Source organism: Magnolia sinica, chromosome 16 (assembly GCF_029962835.1).
Source record: "Magnolia sinica isolate HGM2019 chromosome 16, MsV1, whole genome shotgun sequence".
Taxonomy (NCBI): domain Eukaryota; kingdom Viridiplantae; phylum Streptophyta; class Magnoliopsida; order Magnoliales; family Magnoliaceae; genus Magnolia; species Magnolia sinica.
This window is the reverse complement of record NC_080588.1, coordinates 6270878-6292013: the sequence shown is the minus strand read 5'-3', so window position 1 is coordinate 6292013 and position 21136 is coordinate 6270878. Positions and strand designations below refer to the sequence as shown.

General features: G+C 43.2%; 1 protein-coding gene across 1 annotated transcript in view; it reads right to left on the bottom strand.

The window, feature by feature from the left end:
• Positions 1-5507: 5507 nt before the first annotated feature.
• LOC131229555 (protein PYRICULARIA ORYZAE RESISTANCE 21-like) overlaps positions 5508-21136 on the bottom strand; it is a 46169-nt gene continuing 30540 nt past the window's right edge. The window contains exon 3 of the mRNA XM_058225549.1: positions 5508-6412. Within this exon, the coding sequence (XP_058081532.1) occupies positions 6048-6412 (365 nt within the window). The 3' untranslated portion in view covers positions 5508-6047. The remainder of the gene's footprint in view (positions 6413-21136) is intronic.

Genomic DNA, 21136 nt, shown 5'->3' with positions numbered 1-21136 from the left:
GATGACACCACAAATAGCAGCGGAAAATTGATTTTCACCGTGGAAACTTTTGTAGGGCCCATCATAACATTTATTTTCCATCCATTCTATTCATAAGGTCACAAAGACCTGGATGAAGAGGACAAACAAATTTCATAATGATCCAAAACTTCTATGACCCCTAAAAGGGTTTCCACGGTAGACATTCAAAGTAGAAGGGTAACGTCGTATGCTATGATCAGACCTATCGCTACAGATTATAACCGTAGCCATAGATGCATAAATCTGTAGCCATTTATGAGTGTCGGGGTGGGTTCACCAAACTAGAGCCCCCACCCAGTTGTTGGCCTGTCAGGCAGGGCCGGGCCATCTGGCGGTTCCTATGGCTACGGATTATAACCGTAGTCATAGATGGACTGCCGCCACAACAATATATATTCTTAACTCTTTTTTTTCTTTTACTTTTTTTACATGGAGAACTTTATTCTACCTACAATTTTCTATAACACATATTTACATAAATATGCATATATAAGCATATAAATTTCTTTTTTCTCTCTTTTATTCATTTCTTTCTTTATTCATTTAACAGAACATCTTCTAAACCAAAATTAGTTACTTGACGTACCCTATATGATTTTGGGGTAGGAGAGGCTACTTTAGCCAACCAACCTTGTTTTTTTCCAAGATTCCATTAGCTCGATGGTTGAAAATCTATTTTATTCACTTCGCGGTAAATTTCATTCATTTCATTTACTTCACGATTAATTCCATGCATTTCACAGTCAATACTGGCGATTCCCCTTCACTTCACGGTCAATTCTATGCATTTCACGGTTAATTCCCTTCACTTCACGGTCAATTCCGTGCATTTCACGGTCAATTCCATGCATTTCATGGTCAATTCCGGTGATTCCCCTTCATTTCACGTTCAATTCCATACATTTTATGGTCAATTCCCTTTACTTCACGGTCAATTCAATGCATTTCATGGTCAATTCCCTTCATTTCACAGTCAATTACATGCATTTCACGGTCAATTTCAACGATTCCACTTCACTTCATGGTCAATTTCATGCATTTCACGAACAATTCCCTTCACTTCACGGTCTATTCAATGCATTTCACGGTCAATTCCCTTCACTTCATGGTCATTTCAATGCATTTCACGGTCAATTCCGGCGATTCCCCTTACTTCACGGTCAATTTCATGCATTTCACGGTCAATTCCCTTTATTTTACAGTCAATTCAATGGATTTCACGGTCAATTCCCATCATTTCACGGTCAATTCCATGCATTTCATGGTCAATTCTAGCGATTTCCCTTCACTTCATGGTCAATTCCATGCATTTCATGGTCAATTTCCTTCACTTCATGGTCAATTCAATGCATTTCATAGTCAATTCCCTTCACTTCATGGTCAATTCAATGCATTTCACGGTCAATTCTGGTGATTCCCCTTCACTTCACGGTCAATTCAATGCATTTCACGGTCAATTCCCTTGACTTCACGGTCAATTCAATGCATTTCACGGTCAATTCCCTTCATTTCATGGTCAATTCCATGCATTTCATGGTCAATTCCGGTGATTCCCCTTCACTGCACGGTCAATTCCCTTCACTTCACGGTCAATTCCATGCATTTCACGGTCAATTCCCTTCACTTCATGGCCAATTCAATACATTTCACAGTCAATTCTTGTGATTCCCCTTCACTTCATGGTCAATTCAATGCATTTCACGGTCAATTCCGTTTACTTCATGGTCAATTCAATGCATTTCACAGTCAGTTCCCTTCATTTCACAGTCAATTCCATGCATTTCACGGTCAATTTCGGCAATTCCCTTTCACTCCACGGTCAATTCCATGCATTTCACAGTCAATTCCATGCATTTCACAGTCAGTTCCCATCACTTCACGGTCAATTCCATGCATTTCACGGTCAATTCCCTTCATTTCATAGTCGATTCCATGCATTTCATGGTCAATTCCGGCGATTCCCCTTCATTTCACGGTCCATTTCAAGCATTTCACAGTCAATTCCCTTTACTTCATGGTCAATTCAATGCCTTTCATGGTCATTTCAATGCATTTCACGGTCAATTCGCTTCACTTCACGGTCAATTCCATGCATTTCACAGGGTCGACTGGGTTTAATTAGATGGGGTCGACCCCGTTCAGCTGAAAGCTGTTTGGGCTTCACTTCTTCGTTATATTGGGACCCATTGAAAGCAATTGGCGTGAAGGTCAATGTAGAAGATGTATATGAGATAATTTCGGAGGGTCTAATGTTAATTTCTTTGAATCGCTGTATATTAACAATCTATAATTTCGGACCGTGAAATGCATGAAATTGACCATGAAATGCATGTAATTGCCTGTGAAATGAAGGGAATTGACTGTGAAATGCATTCAATTAACCGTGAAGTAAAGAGAATTGACCGTGAAACGCATGGAATTGACTGTGAAGTGAAGGGGAATTGTCGGAATTGACCGTGAAATGAAGGGAATTGACTGTGAAATGTATGGAATTGACTGTGAAGTGAAGGGGAATCGTCGGAATTGACCGTGAAATGAAGGGAATTGACCGTGAAATGCATTGAATTGACCATGAAATGCATGGAATTGACCATGAAGTGAAGGGGAATCTCCAGAATTGACCGTGAAATGCATGGAAAAGACCGTGAAGTGAAGGGAATTGAATGTGAAATGCATTGAATTGAGCGTGAAGTGAAGGGAATTGAATGTGAAATGCATGGAATTGACCGTGAAGTGAAGAGGAAACGCCGGAATTGACTGTTAAATGCATGGAATTGACTGTGAAATGAGGGGAATTGACCGTGAAGTAAAGGGAATTGACCGTGAAATGCATGGAATTGACTGTGAAGTGAAGGGGAATCGCCGAAATTGACCGTGAAATGAAATGGAATTGCCGGAATTGACAGTGAAATGCATGGAAATGACCGTGAAGTGAAGGGAATTGACCGTGAAATGCATGGAAATGACTGTGAAATGAAACAGAATCGCCGGAATTGACCGTGAAATGCATAGAAATGACCGTGAAGTGAAGGGAATTGACTGTGAAATGCATGGAAATGACCGTGAAATGAAACGGAATCCCCAGAATTTACCGTGAAATGCATTGTAATGACCGTGAAGTGAAGCGAATTGACCGTGAAATGCATGGAAATGACCGTGAAGTGAAGGGAATTAGTCGTGAAATGCATTAAAATGGCCGTGAAATGAAACAGAATTGCCGAAATTAATCGTGAAATGCATGGAAATGGCCGTGAAGTGAATGGAATTGACCGTGAAATGCATGGAAATGACAGTGAAATGAAACGGAATCCCTAGAATTGACCATGAAGTGAAGCAAATTGACCGTGAAATGCATGGAAATGACCGTGAAATAAAACGGAATCCCCGAATTGATCGTGAAATGCTTGGTAATGACTGTGAAGTGAAGCGAATTGACCGTGAATTGCGTGGAAATGACCGTGGAGTGAAGGGAATTGACCGTGAATGAATGGAAATGACCATGAAGTGAAGCGAGTTGATCGTGAAATGCATGGAAATGACCATGAAATGAAACGGGATCGCCGGAATTGATCGTGAAATGCATGGTAATGACCGTGAAGTGAAGCGAATTGACTGTGAAATGCATGGAAATGACCGTGAAGTGAAGGTAATTGACCATGAAATGCATGGAAATGACCGTGGAGTGAAGGGAATTGATCGTGAAATGCACGGAAATGACTGTGAAATGAAACGGAATCCCCAGAATTGGCTGTGAAATGCATGGTAATGACTGTGAAGTGAAGAGAATTGACCGTGAAATGCATGGAAATGACCGTGAAATGAAACGGAATCCCTGGAATTGACCATGAAATGTAACAGCCCACACCCACACTGTCTAATATTGTCCGCTCTGGGCACAGCCCGCACGGTTTTGTTCTTGGGAAACTCCCCCAAAAGGCCTCATGTGGGGGAAGGATATTGGTAGCTCGCCCAGACCCGGTGCTCCTGTGGTCCCACCCACATCAATACCTATTCCACAGATATTGTCCAACCTAACTGACAACCCATCGGAGTACGCAACGGTGGTTTTGTTCCCCGTAGGGAGGCCTCATGTATGGAAAGTATATTGGTAGCTCGCTCAAATCCGGTGCTCCTGTAGTCTTGCCCACATGTACCCGCCCACATATGACCACACTGATGGGGCATCACAGAGACTGAGAGAATAGAGAATCAGAGTCTCTGTTGTGGCTCTCTAGCTCGACGCCCTATGCAAACGCTCTGCCTCTGAAGGCCCTCTTTGTTTTTTCTTCCGTCAGACCTCTATGGAATCTCACTCTTGCTCTGAAGGCGAACATCCTTTTTACAAGTATATATGTGGAGAAGGGAATTCACAGCTCGCATAGGTTTGGATGTAATGTTACGTTCATGTTAACAATGCTATTCTATGAGTTATGGATGGGCATAGAAGATGGCATGATCATGCATGGATGATACTAAGGAAAATGGCATGGGTCATTGACAAACGAAGCTTCGGCTACTTGCACGAGGCTATTGTTAGCCAAGCTAATGTGTCAGAGAGTGATTGGCCTGCTGGAACCGACCATCTTTACGTGAAGCGACTGGGCTACAGCTGTCTTCGTGTAAAGACAATGGCACCTTTACCATTTTGGTGGCTACACCGGATGTGGTAGAGACGACATATAAACCTCAAGTGTCTGCACATTTCTTTTCATATATCATTCAACCCTTTACATGGGACCTCTTAGTGGATTTTAAAATTTTAAAAAAAAAAAAAAAAAAAAAAAAAAGAAATTTATCATGAAAACGTGACATGCGTGCGGCTTGCCCATTGCAATATGGGCAAAGAGCTTACCATCAAGGCGGCAATCAGAGAGTGATGGGACTATTAATTAGATCCATTACATAGACATGGACCCGATTAAGCACACGTATCACGTGTCAGAACTATATTTCACTTTGAGGAATGCAAATCATAGACATGTGTGATTGATTCAGGCCATCCATCAAGTGGGGTACCCTATTATGCAAGAATTGAAATTGGTCGATTCACTAGCGTCCATTTCTCTCATACACATGTGGGTCCCTTGATGAGTGGATGGTGTTAACTATTTACTTTAAAGGTTGCATCCAACCTATTTCGGCCCCACCATGATGCTTACGTGCAATCCAATCTGTCCATCAGAGGTACCTGGTTCCCTAGACTAAGGATAAAAACCAGGCTACCCTATGATTCAAGTGGGCCACAACACAGGAAAACAGGAGTTGGTTGAATGAATTGGATTCCATATATACACCGTGGTGTACACGACAGAGAGAAAAGGGCTAGGAAAGCCTTTCAAGGAAGAAATTGATTTGAGGTGTTTTCATGCATCCAAACAATGGAAACACCATTTACATAGAACTAATTGAAATCCAAACGTATCCTTACTAAATAGACGGATCACATGTGAAATCCAAACTTATCCTTAGTAAATAGACAGTTCACATAGAAATAATACTTCCTCAATTTAAATCCAAACATGTCCTTACTAAATAGATAGATCCACTTTCCAAATATTAAACTCCACTCATTTAGCAACATTACAGTAAAATCTACACTATATACCTGCTATAGAAACGGACTCTGATTGCTGCTGACCCAACAGCACTTGGCTTAGGAGTGTTAGGGAGTGGTGGTGAGATTTGATTGGGTTGTAGAGATGGTCATATAAAGCATGTTTGAAACTAGTTACATTGAATGCCTACTTAATTCAACATATTTCTAATAGCGACACATAGTCCAATCAAATAATGACAGGTTCCAACATGACTAAGTGATGTGTTGTTGGGTCAGCATGGAATTTATGTCCCATAGAAACCCAAAAAAAAAAAAAAAACAAAAAAAGCCCAGCATTTTTACATGATAGTGCAACCTTCCTCTTCAATCAAGAAACGACAGCTGCTGTGGCCCCCACAGCCACATTGGCAAATAACCTGGGATATAATTGAATTGGAATTGCCCCCCCCCCCCCACATTGGCAATTAACTCAAGATCCATTGCAATGACAAGTTGGGTTTTTCACACTGCAATAGCAATCCATTAGAATCGGGCAATCAGGTAATTGAAACGGCCTACAGTAGCATACTGGTCCGATTGGCCCAATCACTATGTTCACTGGTCCAGGTACTAGTGGCTCAGGTTTTGACGGAGGTTGCTCGTTTGGGGGTTTAGTTGTAGTTGAGGATGGAACAGTCTGTTTGTCTTTGGATTTGGCCGGTTCTAGGATCTCGTAGCCAGTGATGATTTTGCATCCGACCTTGCAATAGAGCTTCTTGATGAGCTTCTCCGGGTCGAACGGACCAGATATGATCACCTTCTTTTGCTCCTCGTAAAAAATCTGGCTCTTGATTTCTTGTCATAAAAATAAAAATAAAATGAAACACATATCAGTAACTTACTCTATTATCGTGTGGCATACGTGTGAAGGATCAGGGATGATGGCCTGACCTAAAATTGAAGGATAGTCAATTCATCAGGTGGGCCATGCCAGTGCACTTTATAGACAATTGTTCATGTTTCGAGCTGAGTGATCCAGAAGGCAAGAAGGGAGGTTTGAACGGAAGTAGCTGTTTTTAAAATTTTGTAACTCATTTATATTTCATCATCATCATCATCATCGTCATCACACAGACACACACACACACAGCGGTTGGGTTAGGCCAGGCCGAGTCAAGTAAAAACTCATCCCATATCTTTCAACTCAACCAGACTCGGTTGAGCATTAATAAAGTTTTCCAAGTTTTTGAACTGTAAACCCTCCATGATGTCTTTAATGTCATTCCACGAGAGCGGCTCCCCTGTGAAATTTGGACGCTCCAAAATTAGGTCAAGCCAACCATGCCATAGAAATTTTATCTTTTCTTTTCTTTTGGGTTGTCCATAGTTTTCTAATGGTGTGGCCCACCATCTTTTTTAAAAAAATTGGTATACATGTGATGTAGAGTGAGTCGTAGACACTTTCATGGTCAAGATGGACTAAAGAAGGCCCAATCAGAAGCAGAAGTGATTAGGATTATCATAACCGTAAAACAATTATATCTCACAAAATGGAATGAGTTTTTCAATGTACCATATATAATTTGGGGTAGGAGAAGCTACTTTAACTTATTAACCCAGCTATATTGGGTTGTCTGTGCTGAATTTGTGAGATTCCATCTGATCGATTGTCGAAAGTCTTTTTTAATTTCATTTTTACTATTTATAATAAGTTTAATTAGACGATAACTTTTGATCATTTAAACTCTAGGAGTCATGCCCAGGCCAAATTGGACACTTACTATTTCTGGCAGAAAACCATGAAGTCTAATAGAATCCAGGATGTCTATAAGTAATAAATTTATTATTTATATTAAGTCATGTTTTTTTAGATAGTCTGAGTTGAGTTTGATTAATACTTCTTCCCAAGTTTAATATCATTATTTAAATGATTGTAAATTCATTTTTTTTAATTATTATTCAATTTATTTTAAATTATGAGAAATTATTTTCTTTTTCTCCCCCATAGCCTGAGGTGTTTCTGTGAGGAGTTAAGAGAAACTCCGTGTATTTGGAGTGCTATTCCCGAGGAAGGCGGTGATGGATCACGTCTATCCGTTCCTCATGATATAGCCCACCTGACTTTGGATTGTGCCGGATGTTTTTTCACGGGTCCAAATCATAGGGTGGCGTACCTGATTCGGAGTGGTTCACGTCCACATAAAGTCTTCTATCCACGTCAGCGACTAGTTCTGCCCCGGCATAACCACGTGAAGTCATGAAACCCTTTTCAAACTTTTCAAAAAAAATGAAAATAAAGGCTATTATTGGCTACCCTATTCGTTCAAGAGTACGGGAGAATGTTACCCTAACCGTGTGGGGCCCACCGTAATGTATATTTCATATATCTACACCGTTCATCTGTTTTTACATCTTATTTTAGGACGTCATTCCAAACCTTAGACAGATTCAAATCTCAGCTGGAACATACCACTAGAAACAGTGATGAATGACCTTTAAAAAAGTTTTATGCACCACAAAAGTTTTCAATCAATCTGATCTTTTATTTTCCCTTCATCCATATCTTCTTGACATTATCAACAACTTGGATGGAAAATACACATTATGAAAAGCTTCTGATTGGCCCTTTCAAAATTTTAATGGTGAGTCACTAAATCACCACTGTTTTCTGTGGTGTAGTCTACCTGAGATTTGGATCTACTTTACTTTTTGAACTACACCCTTAAATCGGCTAGAGAAACCGACGGACGGCGTGGATTAGAAACACATAATCTAAGTGGGCGCCGAGGTAAGGGTGCCCCCCCGCTAAGCTGTTTCCCAAAGAGGAAGTTGGCGGGAATACATCCCATCGTATGGTCATAAGATGCTTCCAAACTTTTGCTTTTGAAGAATCTGAGTATCTACCAATTATCGGGGCCGTTTATATACGGTGGAAAGACAACGAATCAAATCCCTTAATTGGATAATTTTCATTCCTTCCATAAGGGCTCTTCTTTGCTTTGAACATGTACAGTCTGTATATAGTCTGAAATATTCAATCTGACATTTCTTTTGGGCATCCCCATCCAAATGAAGCTCTCTCTAATAAAATGGTTGGGTATTTGACCATACTAACCTCAGAAGTTTGGTCAAATTACCTAGAGAGGTTCTACTTTCCACATATCCCAAGGGTGGCCTTTCGACAACTTTTTGAAATTCTTTCAAACGTAAATGCCCCTGTCCTTTGTTTATAAGTCGTACGGTCGAGTGAATAAGAAGTTACCTTTTATTGCAACCCGAGAAGAAAACGGTTTGGCTACTCCCCCTGCCACCAGCCAATGGATGGTGGTTGGTGCTCTGTGGGCCCCACCATGATGTATGTGTTTCATCCACGCCATCATATATTTTTCCATATCATTTTATGGTATGAGACCAAAAATGAGGTATATCCCAATATCAAGTGAACCACATTACAGGAAACAGTGTTGAGTAAGCATAGACCATTAAAAAAAAAATTGGGGCCATAAAAGTTTTGAATCAAGTTGATCTTTGTTTTTACCCTTCATCTGTGTCTGTATGACCTAATCAACAGATTGGATGTCAAATACATACTACAGTGGGCCTTAAGAGGATTTTAACGGTAGATATCCAATCACTATTTTTTTCCTATGGTGTGGTCCACCGGAGATTTATATCTCTCTTATAATGATATGTAAAAATGGATGAACGGAATGGATGAAATACATACATCATGGTTGGGCCCACATAGCACCGGACACCAGCCTCATGGCTGGTGGCAGGGGGAGTAGCCAATCTGTTTCCCCCCGAGAATGTGTGACGTGGACGGAAGCATTTATGAACTTGAGAAGGGCCAAATGTCACCTTTATTCACTTTTACAAACCCTCTTCTTCTTCTTCTTTCGTTTTCCTAGAAAAGTGAAGATCCAAAGACCAACTGCCAGAGATGGACGTTTTTTCTCCTTGTCATTTCTCTCGTCGAAAAGCCTCTTCCAATACAGGGTTGGTATTTTCCCTTTATTTTATTATAAGCATTTGTTAAGGTAAAGGAAAATTAAAGTGGAGAAGGTAAGGGTTCTGGTTGTCACGTGATGGGAGCCTACTGTAGGGTACACCTTGATCAAACCTCCACCATTGATAGTAGAAAACCACGACTTCATGTTTTCAAACCTTCCACCCTCCAAGAAACTAAACCTTGACCATTGAAAGTGACAACCACGACCTTTCACATTATCAAACCATTTGTTATGGATCGTGGTTGTTACAATATATGGATCGTGCCTTCTAGTTGTTATGGATCGCGATTGTCATGTTATATGGTTCGTGGTTTACATGTTACACGGGTCTTGGTTGTCAGTTGTCATGGGTCATGGTTGTCATGTTATATGGGTCGTTGTTGTCACGATGTATAGATCGTGGTTGTCATGTTATAAGGATCGTGCCTTTCACTGCCTTGTGCAACTCGTTTGGCCCATAACCTTGTATCGTGGTTGCCAAGTTATATGGGTCGTTGTTTTCATGGGATATGGATTGTGTCTTCTAGTTGTTCTAGATCATGGTTGTCATGTTATATGGGTCGTGGTTTTCATATTACACGGGTCGTGATTGTCAGCCGTTATGGGTCATGGTTGTCACGGAATATGGATCGTGGTTGACAACCACGATCCACGCTGGATACAACAATGATTCATTGTTCATCATTACCACGACCTAACATGTATGACAACCACGATCCATTGTGCATTTGAACCACGACCCATTGTCCACGACAACTAGGACCATTTGCTCTTCATAACCACGACCCTTCGTACTGGCCTCGATGCATGGTCCTACCTCTCAAATATTCCGAGGGTGTCCTTCTAACAACCCCTATAAAATGTTTTGGACGAAAATGTCACTTGTCGTTGGATCAGTAGTTGTACGGTTTCAGAGTACAGAAGTTACCTATTTTGAACAATCCTGAGAATGTGACGTGGACCGAAGCCTTTTTGAACAATGGATCGTAGTTTCATGTAGACTAGGTCACTGAAAACCACGATTCATTGTGGCTGAAAACCCCGATCTAATGTGCATGTGAACCATGATCTGACGACCGGTTCGTTGTTGTCATATAGAGTGGGTGGTGGTTCCCAACCACGATCCAATGTGGATGACAACTACGACTCATTGTTCATAACAACCACGACCCTTCTCATGGGTCGTGTTGTCATTCACATAGGTACCACGACCCATTGTTGATGACAACCACGACCCATTGTTCGTCGTAACTACGACCCTTCAAGTGGATCATAGTTGTCATCTACAGTGGTCTTGGTTATGAAGAACAATTAGTCCTTGTTGCCTTGTTGTCATCCATAATGGCTCGTGGTTCACCAACCACAATCCATTGTGGTTGACAACCACGATCCATAGTGGATGATAACCACAACTCTTCGATTGAATCATGGTTGTCGTGCATAGTGGGTCGTGGTCGTCAACCACGACCTAATGTGGATGACAACCACGATCCATACTGGATGATAACCACGACCCTTTACAGATGACAACCAGGATCCTTCATTTCTAACAAGCCGTACCCATTCAATTTTTTTATAGATTAACCAATATTAAAAGAGTATGGGTCGTTGGCCTATATTATGTTATTATGATAGGGAGAGTGTATATGACAAGGGAATGTTTACTTACAATGGTGGAGACTCAAAAGGATTTGTTGTGAGTGATGATATTACATTTCGGCAGCTTCTAGATAAAATGCATCAAATTACGAAGACTACATCGGATGAATTTGATTTGATAATTAAAGTTATGTACAGTGATGCACTACATGGATTCCTCCATCCACATAGAATCAAAGACGATGAAGATCTCGAAGCATATATGTTATTCTGTGGATAGATTCCTCCAACACAAATACCATTGTATGTAGAGAAAATGAGGCGTTGTCCTCTCGTTAAAGATAATAGCATACATTATACTTTACATTCGAACCTATCGTTTCTTAATTTGTAGCCTTCTAGCAATGATTGGATAGTCGATGATTCCAATATACCTGGCCCTTCAAGTAATGACGGATATCATGATTGAGGACTCGACGATTGCGATACACGCGGCCCTTCATGTAACGATACACATCATGATCTAGGGAATGATGACTGTGATATACTTGGCCCATCAAGTAATGATAGATATCATGATTGAGGACTTGACAATTGCGATATATGCGGCCCTTTAAGTAACAATCAATTTCAAAGAACAACTAACCACTGCAATCTCCAAATCTTATCCATCAATAATGTGTCTTTTGATCCATTCGTGCATGTCAATCCACAGCATATAAACTTAAATTTACCCATACCGGTGTATGAAGAAAATGGAGATGTAAGGCCCGTATCCTAGACCGTACCATTCCGTATACTCATACGGTTCTCCCAGTCGAATTTCGGCAACTCGCGACCTATAACCAACATTTGCGCGCGATCCTAAGCCAAGTCCTGCATATCTGAGTCGACTCGACCCGAGACTTATACCAGTGCGACCGCACCATTGCTGCGGTTGTGATGTCACGTCTCGCGCGCCGAGGTAATACCCTGGCTAAGAGATGTGGGCCCGCGTTCAGATCGAGGAAAACGTCGCATGTTGCAAACCCCAAGAAAATGTCCCATCAAATATCAAGTACACACCCCATCACTCCCATCACTTACCTCCATCCCCAAGTGCAACTACCCTCCCCAAAGTCAACTCTCCCCATCACCCATCACACACTCTCTCTCTTTACATCACATCTCCCATCTCTCTCATCTCTCTTACCTCTCATTTCTCCCAAGCAACTCACGTCCCAACCTCCATGAGAGAGAGTTTGGTGTGGCCCACCTTCCTATCTCCCATCCCCACCATCCAAAGCCCATCTCAACCGTTAAAAACGTCCCCTTGGAAGCTTTAGAGGTTATAGGCGAAAGAAGGAAGAGGAGATCTTAAGGTGGGTGCTTCTCTCTCTCTTTCTCATTTTTGTGTGAAGTGTGGCCCACTCGGATGGACCCCACCTTGATGTATGTCTTATCCAAACCGTCCAAGTCATGTGGACCTTACCTTACGGTGGTGGAAAAACACAAGTATCTGATGGATTCAAATCAAGTGGGCCACGTTGATGTGGGACCCACCTTGATGAAATGTGGGCCACGTCCATGTGGGATCCACTATGATGCCCGTGTATATCCATGCCATCCAGCGTCCCTGGATGCTAGACGTACAGCAGGGAGCGGCTAACATGGAGTGCGTGTACTAACATGGGCGGGTACTAACAACTAACAAAAAACATTGTATAGATATAAAGGTTTTGGAGAGGGCCACTTATACAGGCCCGACCTTGATGCATGTTGTTAATCCACGTCGTCCATTCCATGCTCCAGATCATTAAGCCGTTGAGCCGAAAAATGAAGCTGATTCGAGTATCTGGTGGGCCATAGCATAGAAAACTGTGGTTTTCACCATTAAAAAGCCACCTGATATTTCATCAAGGTTGGGTCGGATCCACCTGATGCGGGCCCTACATGGAAAAATCCCCAAGAAAACTCCATTCATAAAAAAAAAATTTAAGGGTGCAGCGCCTGCTGTTGCTGACGCTGCAGTAGGACGCTGCTGGCGGACGGGCAGGGCCACGGGTCCCCTTCCATGGGCCCCACTGTGATGTATGTGGAATATCCACACCATCCATCTTGTTGGCCCCCCATCAAAAATCAGTTGTATACACGGCTCGGGTGGCCCACATCATAGGAAACAGTGAGATTGAACAGCTACCATTGAAACCCTTTTTGGGTTGACAACAGTTTTGGATCATTATGAAATTTGTTTTTCCCCTACAACCAGGTCTGCGTGACCTTATGAATGGGTTGGATTGCAAATAAGCTTTATGGTGGGCCCCACGTGGAACCCATAGTGATGCATGTGTTTTAGTCACACCGTCCACAGTCGTGGACGATGGAGCCCTCCATGGTTTATGTATTTTATCCACACCGTCCACACCTGGACGGTGGGACCCACCATGATGCATGTGTTGCATCCAAACCGTCCAACCAATTTGAAAGCTCATTTTATGACAGGGGCTAAAGAATGAGTCAGATCCATGGTTCAAGCGGATCCCCACCACTATTATTTGAAGTGAGGATTGGTTGATCTTTTGACATGATTCATATATATATATATATGTATGTATGTATGTATGTATGTATGTATGTATGTACGTATGTATGTATGTATGTACTTGTGGCCATCCGCTGAGGCTCACCTTGATATTTACAAGGCCCATGTGATGGGGCCCATATTGATGTATTTGTGGCAGTTGTTGAGGCCCATTATGAAGCCCATGAGTGAGGTCCATTGCAATGTATTCGAGACCCAGGGGCAAGGCCTGACATGATCTGATTATGGCCCATATGATGTATATTCGTACCATCCATCCCCAATAAATGTGACCCACCTTAGTGTATATATTCTATATCCACCGTTCGTCTAGTTTGTCGGACGGTGGACTCCACTTTGATGTATGTGTCTTATACTATCCGTCCATCTACCCCAGAACGGTGGTAACCCACCTCATGTATATTCCTGCCTCCCATATGTTTTCTGGGGTGGGATCCAACTTAATGTATGTATTGTATTCCAACACCGTCTATCTGGACGTGCCGTGGGGCCAACTACGATGTATATGTTAACCTGCACCATCCAACTTGCTGGACGATAAGCCCACCTACTGCGTATTCGCAGGGCCCACTATGTTGTATGCATTTCATCTATGCCGTCCACTTATGTGGCTCACCTCGATATGTGTATAGCAGGCACACTGTCCATCTGTTGGGGCCCATTTGATATGTGCAAGGCCCACCATGATGTGTTGGATACGAGGCCCATTGGCACGACCCACTTGGTAAGGCCCAATGAGATGTATTTTCTGGCCCATGTATTGTGGCCTAACTGACATACAGGTGACACCATGTATTGCGACCCATTGTGATATACATGAGGTCCATTGGTACGACCCATTGATGCAGACCACTTGATGTATATGAAGTTAATTGGCATGGCCCATTGGTGTGGCCCACTTGATGTATTTGAGACCCATGTGCAAGGCCCACCTCCCATTTAGCGAGGCCCATTGTAATGTAATTCCAGCCCATATGTCGTGGCCCATTGTGACGTATTCCCAGCCCATATGCCATGGCCATTGTGATGTGTTCCCAACCCATATGTCATGGCCCATTGTGATGCATTTCTGACCCATTTGGCAAAGCCCATTATGATGTATTCAAAGCACATGGTTGAGGCCCAGTGCGATGTATGTATGGCCCGTTAAGTTGTGTATAAATCCCTTGTATGGGCCACTCCTTGGGAGCAATGTTGGTTAAATGTCCACGTTGATGGGCAATAATGATTAAATATCCACATTGTGACCTTCCCTTAGGCCTTGTTAGGCCGATTATCGTGATCGATTTATCACGCTCCAAACTCGAAAATCAGATTCACAGGAATCCCGATCGCCGAATTCGGTGCCGATAGCCTCCGTAGTACCCCTTTCTCGGCTCTTAGCGTCCATTCTCGGCTCTTAGCGTCCAGACGCCAGATTCCGATCTTGGGATCCTACAAGGAGGATTTTTTTTGAACATTTAACTCATAATAAGCATAACCACAAGATTACCCATTTCACAAAGGCAACATCATCATCACATATCAACTAATATAATCATTTGAGTACAATGTTGAAAGGGAAATACATAAATCAAAAATCAAGCTCCAGAAGACTGTTGCACGCTCCAAGCTCAACACTGCTGCAACCTAACATCACCTGCACGCATTTATCGTGCATAAGCTTATAGAAAGCTTAGAAGGTGGTGTAAGTGTGTGCACAAGGTACGTGCCAAGTATTCAACATAATGTCATAATTATACAATGTCGAAATAGGCGCTAGGTCATAAATCATACGTTATCAGAGTAAGCGAAAATACAAGTCCATGAGTCAAACAATATCAGAATACGCAATACAGATCAACTATTTAAAGGAGGAACAATATCAGAATACGTGATACAAATCAACTATATAAATGAGGAGTCATAAAGAGTCAAATATCAGATGCCTTATTTAAACCATATAAATGCAGAAACATAGGTAACCCAAAATGCCATAAGCCACAAATGTAATGTAATATGCGGTGCGAATGGAATGACCATGCTGGAGTATAAAGTCGGGATGATAGTACGTAGTATCGCAGGCTACTATGGGGTCCATCACAAGGGACTTCTATCCAAACCAGTCTCATACCTAAATTTAGATAGTCAGACTCAATGTGGTAGACTCCTGATCTCAGGTTAGTCGAGCGCCCAACCAAAATCCTGACCATATGAAGGTACACAATAATTAGTTGCGCACCACCAGCCTGAGTAGATAATGAATGAATGAGTATACAACTCCTACTCAATAAGTCAACATATCAGTACGGTTCCTCTCTGGTATCATCACTGGGGTTTAGTACACTCCAAATGGCATTGCCGTATAGTCCAAGTGAGCATAAGAAACCTCACTATCCGCCTGGCCAATAGTCTGCCAATACCTATCCAGCACGTCGATAGCGGACCCATTCACGAGCTGGTCAAACTCAGCCTAACAATGTCCCCTGCTCTCAGGCGGGTAAGGCCACACCCCCTCCCAACCGACCATGACACAGTGAGAGACGCGTCATCCTAGTATTCGGCACTCGGGCGCTCATGTATTCACTCGGTCTCGACATTGGGGCATCCTTTAGTACCAAGAGGGTTTATGAATTTTCACCCAGGGCCATCTATGGCAACTCGATGCTAGAAAAAATTTTCGGTGTCCCGTTTGTCCAACCACAATATGCCTGTGGAGGCTACGGCCCTGATGTCGCTAGGGCGTACGGTAATCATAATGCAAGATGCATGAGTCATACGAACCAGACATTCATCAATCCTATGCATACCATGCGCTCATGTGAGATAACATCCTCCTATCAGGGAGTCTCATAACAACATGCTCAATGACATATGTAATAATCAACCACATCTCATAACAAGCATGCAAATGATGTGTATGGGCATGTATCATGATGTTATGTTGTACATACTCATAATCGATATCAATAACTGGCATCGACAATCGACCTCGACAATGTGGACATTTAACCAACATTGCCCCCGAGGAATAACCCTCATAGATCCTAACATATAGTGGGCTCATAACCTCACACAAGAGAAAATAAACAACACCATGGGCCTCACTCAAGAGCTTAGTACACATCACGATGGGCCTAACATACATCACAATAGGCCTCAACTATGAGTTACATATACACCATATAGGTCCCGACAATCGGCCTCGACAATCAGGATCGATCGATAATCAGAATCGACAAATCGTTCATGACAATCGAGATCGATTGATAATCAGAATTGGTAAATCGGTCACGACAATCGGGATCAATCGATAATCAGAGTCGGTAAATCGGTCACGACAATTGAGATTGATCAATAACCAGAGTCAGCAAATCGGTCACGACAATTGGGATCGATCGATAATTAGAGTCGACAAATCGGTCACGATAATCAGGATCGATCGTTAATCAGAGTCGACAAATTGGTCACGACAATCAGGATCGATCGATAATCAAGTCGACAAATCGATCATGACAATCGGGATCGATCGATAATCAGAATTGGCAAATCGGTCACGACAATCGGGATCAATCGATAATCAGAGTCGGCAAATCGGTCACGACAATTGGGATCGATCGATAATCAGAGTCGACAAATTGGTCATGACAATCGGGATCGATCGATAATCCGAGTCGGCAAATCGGTTCACGACAATTGGGATCGATCGATAATCAGAATCAGCAAATTGGTCACGACAATCGGGATCGATCGATAATCAGAGTCAGCAAATCAGTCACAACAATTGGGATCGATCAATAATTAGAGTCGACAAATCAGTCACGACAATCGGGATCGATCGATAATTAGAGTCGGCAAATCGGTCACGACAATCGAGATATCGAGATCGATTGATAATCAGAGTCGACAAATTGGTCATATCAATTGGGATCGATCGATAATCAGGGTCGACAAATCGGTTACGACAATCGAGATCGATCGATAATCGAGTCGACAAATCGGTCACGACAATCAGGATCGATCGATAATCGATCTTGACGCAAGGCGAGGTCCATAGATGGATGACATGTGATGGACCAAGCAATATCAATGGGGCCCATTCGTTTGGGTTAACCCACTAGAGAATGATGAAAATGAGCCTAACCAGGCATAAGGAAAAGTCACAATGTGGACATTTAACCAACATTGTTCCTAAGGAGTGGCCCACATAGGGCCAAACGTATCGTAGGCCCATGGCCTCATACAAGGACCTAATACACATCACTATGGGTCTCACTCATGGGTCAAATACTCATCATAGTAGGCCTCGGCACATGGGCCATGATTACATCACATCGGGCCCGCCATGCGAGCCTCACATACATTACATTGGGTCACAGTAAATGGATCTCATATACATCAAATGGGCCGCACCAATGGGCCTAACACCTCGCAATGGGCCACAATACATGGGCCACACATACATCTCATGGGCCTCATCGTATGGGCCGTAAACACATCACATGGCCTTGCCCATGAGCCTCGAATACATCATAATGGGCCGTATTACATGGGCCTATATACACATCAAGTAGGCCACATCCCATGGGCCATACATATGTCACATTGGGCCCCACATATCACATCGGGTCCTATACAAATCAGATTGGGTTGTTCGGATCAAACACATACATCACGTGAGGCCCACGTTCGACGGACGGCATGGAATGAAACACATCCATCAAGGTGGTTCCCACCTATCAAACAGATGGACAACATGGCAGACCCGCTGTCCTATGCCGGATGGTGCGGCAGATACATCACCAAGGTGAGCCCCACGTCCAAGGATGGATGATGTGGATACAATAAATACATCAAGGTGTGCCTAACGGATGGGCCACAAAAAAATACATCAAGATGCGCCTCACAGATGGGAGCTTAGATTACATCTAAGATCATTTCAATGGTTGCAGGTGCAGCATGTGTATCACTATACACATCACTTCATGGGGCACATGTCCCACTAATGATGATTAACACTGTCCAAACTTTGTCCATCACCGTCCAGATGGTCTGGACGGTGTGGATGAAGCAAACACATCACATTGGCCCCACGTCCCATGTGGACGGCTCGGATCAGATATGAACATCATGATGGGCCCACATTCAGCCAATTTGGTCGGACAGGATGGATAAAACCCATACATCAAGGGGGTCCCATGGAGGGACGGTGTGTGTTCAACACATACATATAAGGTGGGCTCTACACAAGCAGCAAGTGGGCCCTGCACCTAACAAATGGCCACACAGATGGACGGCCGAGATAAAACACAACAAAGGTGGGCCCCACATCACTGTACCAGACGTACGGAGTGGATATGACACATGGGCCTCACAAGGCACACCGTCCAGAGGTGGACGGTGTGAATACAACATATATGTTAAGGTGTGGTCCACTGTCTAGATAGGTGGACAGATGGTGGATATGGAAGACATACTTCAAGGTGGGTCCCATCTGCCATGGATGGGGGATATACACATCATAATCAGGGTCCCACAGACCTACTGATGTCAATACACAGCTATCTAGCTAGTGCGTGGTGGACCAGCCAATCCATTAGACAGAGGTGGGTCCCACGTAGGGCCCACCATAAGGTTTAATTTCCATCCAATCAGTTCATAAGGTCATAAAGACCTGAATTAAGAGGAAAAATAAATTTCATATAGATCCCAAACTTATGTGACCTAAAAAAAGCTTCAATGGTAGATGTTCAATCCCCTACTGCTAGGTTGTGTGGACCACCTGAGTTCTCATTTACGGCTGATTTTGGGGATATCCCCATAGTTAAAGGGGATCCATCAAATGAACGGTGTTGATGTTCAACACGCCTCAAGGTGGGGCCTGTGATGGGGGCCACTGACCCAGCGCCCAAACTAAGCAGCGGACGCTGCTGGCTGCAGCGTCCTCTGGACGCTGGCAGCAGCAACGTCAATTATCAATTTTTTTTTAATTGTTTTTGTGTATAGTATTTCTTAGATGGGGCCCACATCAAGAAGATCCACACCGGCTATTGGTCTCCCCAGCTCGTTACAGGTATAACGAGTCCACTATGCAATATTTTCGGTATATAGAAACATCACAGTGGGCTTTATCAGTTTAAATCGCCCAAAACCACTGTTTTCTATATTATGGCCCGTCAGAAATTCGGATTGGCTTCATTTTTCTGCTCAATGCCTAAAATGAGCTATGAAGAAGGGTAGATGGTGCGGATCAGATGCAAACACCAAGGTATGGCCCACACGAGTGAGACACACGCGCTTTTAGAATTAAGCTGATATTTACATTTTGCCTCCAGTAGCAGGCGCTACTGGGTGGTGAACATACAATGCAGCTATCACGTGGGCTTCACTGTCCCTGGCCAATGGACGGCTGGATTGAACCATGCATCATGGTGGGGTACACACCTACTGGGACTCACATATGGATGGACGGTGTGGAAACACCACGTACATTAAGATGGGTCCAAACCTGTGAGACCCACCAGCTTGTAAAACCAAGCTGATATTTGTATTTTCTTTTCACCCAGGGTGCGATCAAGGATGGGCAGCAAGTACTGCTGCTGGATGGTGGTGGCCCTATTTGGTGGACAACGTGGATGCGAAACATACATCGAGGTGGGCCATAAAATTAGAGATAGAGAGAGAGAGAGAGATGTGAGAAGGGGAGGAATCCCGCCACTATGGGCCCTCCCTATACAATGCAGACATCAAGATGGGTTCCACCATATGTGGGACCTCAAATCATCAAAATTTGAGATGATGTACACCCACCTTACTTGCTTCTTCTTGGATCAATGGCATGCTAAGCTCCTCAGCTACCACTTTAATGGAGGATGATGGTGATTGGACGGTGGAGATGGAAGATAGGGAGGTGGGCCACACCAATCTCCCCTCTCTTGGAGATAGCTTGGTCGTCTCTCATGGTGGGGTTGCTTGGGAGAATGAAGAGAGAGAATGAGAGAGAGGAGTGGTGATGGATGGGGTGATGGGATGAGGGAGCATGGTGCATGTTGACTTTTGGGTGAAAAAGGAATGGGTGTCATGCCTTGTTGATGAAAAAGGGATGGCTAAGTAAGGTTGTGTACTTAGACTTGATTAATGGATTGATTTGACGTTTAGGGTAGAGATTCTCTTAAAAATTGCAATGCGCGGTGTTTTTCTCGAACTGAACGTGGGCCCACATCTCCTGGCCCGAGTATCGCTTCGGCGCGTGAGATGCGGCATCAGAATCACGGCGACGATGCGGTCGCTCTGGTACAAGTCTTGGGTCAAGCCAACTCAGATCGAAAGGATGTGACTCAGGGTCACGTGCAAATACTGATTACAGATCACGGGTCACCGAAATTAGACCGGGAGGACCATGGAGGC